This window comes from Brachionichthys hirsutus, chromosome 22 (assembly GCF_040956055.1).
Source record: "Brachionichthys hirsutus isolate HB-005 chromosome 22, CSIRO-AGI_Bhir_v1, whole genome shotgun sequence".
NCBI lineage: Eukaryota > Metazoa > Chordata > Actinopteri > Lophiiformes > Brachionichthyidae > Brachionichthys > Brachionichthys hirsutus.
This window is the reverse complement of record NC_090918.1, coordinates 6,654,774-6,662,027: the sequence shown is the minus strand read 5'-3', so window position 1 is coordinate 6,662,027 and position 7,254 is coordinate 6,654,774. Positions and strand designations below refer to the sequence as shown.

The 7,254-nt window shown below is 48.3% G+C and overlaps 1 protein-coding gene across 1 annotated transcript in view; it reads right to left on the bottom strand.

Moving 5' to 3' along the window:
• Positions 1 to 2,557: 2,557 nt before the first annotated feature.
• The window catches only part of zgc:113263 (uncharacterized protein LOC503753 homolog), a 46,096-nt gene continuing 41,399 nt past the window's right edge, over positions 2,558 to 7,254 (bottom strand). The window contains 14 exon segments of the mRNA XM_068755555.1: positions 2,558 to 3,197; positions 3,288 to 3,394; positions 3,466 to 3,718; positions 4,268 to 4,398; positions 4,494 to 4,743; positions 4,831 to 4,973; positions 5,053 to 5,284; positions 5,365 to 5,480; positions 5,570 to 5,792; positions 5,932 to 6,083; positions 6,175 to 6,332; positions 6,425 to 6,516; positions 6,722 to 6,867; positions 6,955 to 7,177. Of these exon segments, the coding sequence (XP_068611656.1) occupies positions 3,163 to 3,197; positions 3,288 to 3,394; positions 3,466 to 3,718; positions 4,268 to 4,398; positions 4,494 to 4,743; positions 4,831 to 4,973; positions 5,053 to 5,284; positions 5,365 to 5,480; positions 5,570 to 5,792; positions 5,932 to 6,083; positions 6,175 to 6,332; positions 6,425 to 6,516; positions 6,722 to 6,867; positions 6,955 to 7,177 (2,261 nt within the window). The 3' untranslated portion in view covers positions 2,558 to 3,162.

Sequence of the window (7,254 nt, the reverse complement as noted above, 5' to 3'; positions counted from 1 at the left end):
GGAAGTAGCTCCGAAAAAAGCCGGCTACGATTGGATTGAATATATGTCAGTCATTGTGACGCGGAAATCGTTCATGGCGATCAAGAATGAGCAAATTACAGTAAATAACACATTATAACAAATTTGACAGACTATTTTGCTGCTTGAGTGCAACTCCGCTGCGTATTGTCACAGCGATATTGTTGTAATGTTTTTTGTGTGTGCGTTTTTAAAAATTGAAATAATAATTTGAATATAATCCAAGGACAAATTTCCTTTTATACCGAAAAGATGTTGAGCTGCTTTACTTTAATATACAATTGAGGTCAGGTCTTCTGTTATATAAATTGCACAGGTGGCACACTGTTAGAAGACCCAGGAGAGAATGCATAACTGGATTTTAGACAGATAGATAGATAGATAGATAGATAGATAGATAGATAGATAGATAGATGGATGGATGAGAGAAGGATTATCTGAAACCCCATCGTGAAGAAGCAGCTAACAGCCAACAGATTAATGGGTCGGATACATAATCCGGATTAAAATATCACCAGAAATAGCAACAAACAAATGAATGACGAAGCATCTTTGCGAATGGTCACACAAACGTAGCTCAGCAGCCACGGTTAGAAATTAGAGTTGCTGCAGCTAGGAGTGTTGCTCAAGTCATTTTTCAACATGCCGTTCATTTAAATTTATATAATCCAGCAATGAACGAGGGAGTATGACGGAGATGGAAGGGAGAATATGTGGTAAAAAAAAAAATGAAATTGGTATTCCTAAGAGAGAAGTCAGGGACTCAATAAAGTTCAATAACCTTCCAACCGGTTCACACACACAGAGAGAAAAGAAGAAGCAGAAGACTTTGTTTTCCTTTCGTTCCACCAGAGACAGCAAAGAAAGAGAGAGAGAGGAGAGGGAAAGAGTGGCGACGCTGTCAGGGAGCCAGCGACCTTTCACTCCTTTTTGTCTTTATACTAACTGGCTTGCTGTCCTCACTAAATACTCAAAGTTTACTTTGAGATATTTTTTTAAAGTAAACGTATTTTTCCCGAATATAAGAAGAAGAAAAAAACAAAATGCTACTTTAACTGATGACCCCAAAATAATCTGACCACATTACGACAAGCATCTCCGGTGGTTTGGAGAAACCTGCTGCAAACACGAAGCATATCCAGTCCATCCTCTCTGTTCCTCACCATAGTACCTCCTTTTTCTCATCCCTCCTTCTGTCGCCCCATGTCCTCCTCTTCCTCTCTTATTCTCTCTCTTTCACACTCTCCCTTGTCTCTCCTCAATCTCCCTCTTTCTGGAATGTGCTGCTCAGAAGCAGCTGAGTGGAGGAATGCGTAACAAGCCCATGCACAACCCCAAGGGAGGGAGGCTCCTCACACACACACACACACACACACATACAGTACACACTAGTATACACAAGTACACAGTAGTGTACACTAGTACAAATCATATTTCCTGTTGTTCTTGGACTTTCCTCCAAACTTTTAAATGCTAAACTCTCTAGTTCCTCATCAGGGCAGGGAGTGCTCGGGAGCATATCAGGATGTCACACACACACACACACACACGGAGAGAACCTGAGTCTGCTTGTTGCAGTAATGATGTGGGGTGAAAATGACAGCCCTGAGGCTACAGGAAGGATTCGATGGTATGCACACGACCCCACCGGGGCTCCGTCGGTCCATCAGGCTTCAGAATGCAGCCCTTTACCCGGATGGAGAGAGTAAGACTAGAACGTAAACGTGTGTGGAAGCACAAGAGGCCTCCACCGCCTCAGTCCACATCAGATATGGGACCTTCGGTGGAGAAAGAAATTCCTTCACCCTCCAACATCAAAACGTCTAAGGAAGCATTCCCTTTAAGAAGCATGTGCCCAAGAGAATTAAGAATTAAATGTGAAATAATGTGCATGATGAAACAGGATTATAATAGTCAGAAATTATCCACTGGCTCCACCTAGTGGGCATTACCTGCACCATCACATGATAATAAAACTGCACAAGACTTTCTTTAAATGCATCCTCTTGAAAAGTAGAAGAAAAAAAAGTCTGTCTAAAAACATGCCCTTATTTCCTTCGTCGACGGCATAAATAGAGCCGTCAAAGTGACAGCCTCGTGACAGGAAACGCTTCCAGCAGCCCCCCCCTCGTTCCCCCTTTATTCTACTGATGCAAGGCAGGCAGAGATGGAACCTCTGATCGTCTGCAGCCAATGTAAACAGAGATAAAGCATCAGGACCAGAGACCGAGAGAGAATTCTTCACCTTAACAAAGCACATTTGTTCATGCATACTTTTCACTTCTTTTAGAATGGATATCATCAGAGACCAGTAACAGAGCTCTAGTGGAAGTGTATCCATGATGAAAAACACTTCTCACTTTCGCCGCTAATCTTGTCTAATCTGCATTTAATCTTATTTAATCTTGTTTAACCTCATTATTGTAACTCAACTCTCGAGCAGTGAAACACCAACATCAAATGAACGCTCAAGAAATAACAGAAATAATCTCTCATTCATTTCAATTCATTTTTTTTAATGGAATTAACAAAACCTCTACATCATTTTGGAAAAAAAGGCGCTTGGCTGAAGTCCGAAGCGCGACGTGTTCCGACGCAAGCCGCTAAATACGCAAAGGAAATAATTTAAATAAATAAAAATTCTGAAGACTCATGACACGAAAATGAGAATTAACAGTCAGATATAAACAATCGCCACTCAGAATGTCAAAAGTATTAACAAGTACAATGACAGGAGACCCAACGAGTGAGATGTGAATTAAGACCAAAAAGCAGATTGTTACTATGGTTACGTTGCGGTTGTTTATTTATTTTCTTTTATTGCGTGTGCGCTTTGAATCACGCGAATTTAGATCAAATTACAAAATAAATAAAAAGCAAAAACATTTAAGAACAGCATTTTGTATTATCTCGACCAGGGCAGGATCAGAAATCCATTTCTGTCCCCTTTGAGCTTACCGGTAACGTTTTTGTTGCTGACACGGCTCTCTAGTAAATAAACGGATAAGACCAGAAGACCCTCTTGTGGAGGGTTTCCCACGCTGGGAGAGGGTCGGTGAGTACGAAGAAAGGATTTGAAGCGTAAACAGACGCGACCCCGTTCTGTCATCTGGAAGCAGCAGTTTCTGCATGAAGGTCCCGCCGTCAGTCTGCGGCGGCAGAGTCCGTTTCATTTTGCTCTAAGATGAGAGAAAATGTTACGTTTCTGAGATCACAGAAAAAATAACAACTTTTTTTTTTTTTTTACTTTTCCAATTCATGCTTCTTACCTACGTCCTCGGCTGCATCGTCGGCTAAGGGCTCAGAATTCATCACGTACTTGCTGCCAAATATCCGCATTAACTGGTCAAAGAACTTGCATTCCTGTTTCTCCCCTCTGGAAAAATAGAAAACAGCAGTAAAACGGGAAAAATACAATCCAGAGGATGAAACCGGAGCGTGACTCACTTCCTGCCTTCTAGGAACTGTCGGAAGTTTGTCCTGAGCCTTTTTATCCGGGTCTGACACTGTTCAGGTGAGCGCAGGTAGCCCTGGCCCACCATCAGCTCGGAGGCCTGCATGTAGATGTGTTTGTTCTTGGTGCAGCTCTTCAGGTCCTCTTGGATGTCCTCGCTCCCCCATATGTGAAGGAGGGTCTGGGTCTCCCCGTCGCTCCAGAGCTGCTTGGATCCGTCGGCCACCCACTGGGTCGCCGCGGCAACTGACGGAGCAGACGTTCAATTAGCCAGAGAGGCTAACTTGTGTTTACGATACGACTTTACACAACCGGAACGGGATGGAAATCAGAACAATAATGTGCTAAAATTAAACAAATTTTTTTTTAAACTGAAAAAAATCAAAAGAAATTTGAAAGGAAAAATATTTTAGTTCAAATTTTATGGCAATATATGAATGACTAATTTGACATCTCAAGTAGCACCACTAAATGAGCAGAGTGATATCTATCGCACTGAAGACTGGGAAAACTACGTAGCTAGAGCTAGCAGCTAGCAAACAGATTAGCCTCATATGAAAACTACAAAAAGGAGGGGGGGGGGAGGGGGCAGGTTTCCTAGCGTCGATCAAAGCGAATCAAATGGACCTAACACCACCTCTAAGGCTTACCAGTGAACACGCTGTGTGTTGTGTGTTTAATCTGCACGAAACAAAAGTAGAAAATCAACAACACGCAAAAAGCCAAATCGCAAAAATTCTCAGAAACCATTTAAGGGTCAGATTCAAATTCTGAGACAAACGCACAAACTTTCACCTTTGCTTTGTTCGGCCAGCAGCGAGGGATCATCGGGCTCATCCGGGAACAGCGCCTCCGAGACGGACTCGTCCACTTGCAGCTCCTTCCTGAAGATTCTGTCCATCTCGGCGAAAAATTTAAAATCCTCCCTAAAAAAAAAAGTCAAATCAAGTTATCACGACTCGAGATTTCTACGTTTAAACACGCGGCCTGGTACGAACTCAACGCTGGCCTCGCCACTGACTTTTCATGGAGGAAGCGGTACTTAAGGCGCTTGACGCGGGAGTAGCACTGCTCCGTGGTCCTCCGGAACCCCCGGCTGCTCATCTTCTCAGAGATGTACTCGAACACGTGGCGGTTCTTCAGGCAGCCCCTCAGGGTGAGCTGCACCGTGTCCTCGCCCCAGACCTGCAGCAGGGTGCGGGTCTCCTGGTCCGACCACGGCGTCTTTTTGCTCTGGTCGTTCGGGAGGTGGCTTCCCGAGGGCTGGTCGTCTAAAAAGGAGGCGAAACGGAAATTCACGACCGCCGGCGCGTAAAACTCAGAATCGCTCGTGCGTTTAGGATGCGATAAAAACCTACGCATGTCCGAGTCCTTGTCCGAGAAGGGCTGCAGGGCGGCGGCGTCCGTGGCACAACCGTCCACGTCGGCGTCCACAGAGTTGTCGCCCAGCACCGGAGCGAGGAGGTTGAAGTAGCGGTACGCCGCGGCTCGCCCGCCGCTCCTGGAGAAGCAGAAGCATTGAAATAAGGCCCCCCCGCCCCGGAGTCTCCCGAACCGCACCGCTCATCCCGCCTCTTTACCTCCGGGTGTTGCAGTACCGCCGGTAAGTCTTCTTCAGCCTCTTGATGCGGTTGTGGCACTGCTCCGCCGTCCTCGGGAACCCCATGGAGGACATCTTCTCGCCGATTTCGGCGAATATGTGGCTGTTGCGGACGCAGGCCTTCAGGCTGTGCTGCATGTCGTCCGCGGCCCAGACCTCGACCAGGGCGACCGTCTCCTGCTCCGTCCACGCCGCGTTTGAACCGTCGGCGCCTACGCCAGGTGGACGACGCCAGGAGGTCAGGAAGGAAACACAAACACCCCCCCCCCTTTCCGACGCGATCCAAACGTACCTGGATCCGCGTCCGCCTGCTCGTCCTTCTCGTCGTACTCGTCGACAGAAACCGCTTCCGGTCCGAGGATTTGCTCCAGCTGCTTGTAGAATCTGTAATCGACTCGCCTCCCGCGTCTGGAAGCGGCGAAAAGACGAACGTGAGCCATTCCCGTTTTTTTTTGTTTTCTTTTTCACACAGACAAACAGAGGCCAGTCGGGCTCACTTCTTCTTGTCGTAGCACTGCCGGAAGTTGTTCCTCAGCGACTTGACCTTCCAGCGACATTGCTCCGAGGTTTTCAAGTAGCCGAGCTCCTGGAGTCGCTCCGAGATCTCGCCGTAGACGTAGCCGTTGTGGACGTACCCCCTCAGCGCCCTCTGCGTTTCTGCCTCGCCCCAGATCTCTATGAGCGCCAGGGTCTCCCCGTCTGACCACGAGCCCGGCGGCGGTTTTCCTGTCGTCATGCCGATTTCGCCGTCTTAAAGAGAGAGAGCGCGTCATTCACGGCGTTTCCGGCGAATAAATAAAAAGCTTTAAAACTGACTGAAGGAAAGAGGGAATTCCAGATATTCCTTTACCCAATTCATTCGCCGATTCCCCGTTCGAGTCCTCCGATATCTCGATGGACTCGGCCGCGGCGGCGGCGGCGGAGGAGGAGGAGGACGTCGACGGCTGCTTGTCCAGGATTTGCTCCAGGAGTTCGTAGAACTTAAAATCCACCCTGTGAGTGGCGGATGAGCTGCGGGGCAAGAGAAGGGGGCGGCTGCGTTAGCGAGACGCGCTTCGCCCGCGTGCCACGCGATCACGACGTCGGCGAGCGGGACCCGGACCTGATGCTTTCCTGACACTGCCGGTAGTTGGACTTCAGCCGCTTGATCCTGGTGTGGCACTGCTCCGGGCTGCGGGAGTAGCCGTTAGCGGCGAGCTTCTCCGATATTTCGGTGAAAATGTGGCCGTTGTGCGGGTAACGCCTGATGCTCTGCTGGACCTGCGAGTCGGGGGGGGGGGGGGGGTTGATTCACAGAAACGGAGGCGGAAGAAGAAAACTCACGATCGAGACAACACGTAGACGTCGTTTACCTGCGAGTCTCCCCAGATCTCCAGGAGGATGATGGTCTCTTTATCCGACCAGGGGACTTTCTTCCTGTCTTCCTGTACGCCCACAGCCGACTCTGAAGGGGGGGGGGGGCGAATAGAAAAGACATGTCTCAATCAAACCTTCACCTTTTTTTTTGTTTGGCGTGCTCAAAGTTCACAAAAGACAGAATCAAAAAAAAATCAACAAATGAAAACCTCAATGCTCTGCACGACGGCAACAAAACGTAAACCCGAGTAACGTAAACGAGTAACGGAACGCCACAGAGGGGCACAGATTACCCGTATCCGGATGGGAGGCGGGAAGGTCGCTGTAGTCCTGCTCGCCCGCCGGTTCATCCAGGTGCGGCATCGGGAGGAAATCCTTCACTAAAATTTGCCCCAGCTCGTTGTAAAACTTGCATTTAACCTTCTCCTCTTCATTTAAGCTGCAACGTGCGGGAGAAAGAAGATCAACAAAGTGAAACCACAGCATCCCGAAGTCGACCCCCACCCCCACCTCCAACCGTACGTACTTGTTTTGGTAGCATTGCCTGAAAAGGGATTTCACCCTCTTCAGTCTCGTCTGGCACTGCTCCGGCGTTCGGGAGAAGCCCTGGGCGGCCATCTTCTTGGATATGACGGAGAAGATGTGCCCGGTTTTGTGCACCCCCCTCAGCTCCTGCTGGAATGCGTCTTCGCCCCACGTTTTGATGAGGGTCGACGTTTCCGAGTCGGACCACGGCACGCTCCTGGTTCCTTAAATACAAATACAAAGGTATTAATCGATAATAATTAATTTCTCCCCCCCCCCCCCCCCCCATGCTCCTCACCAC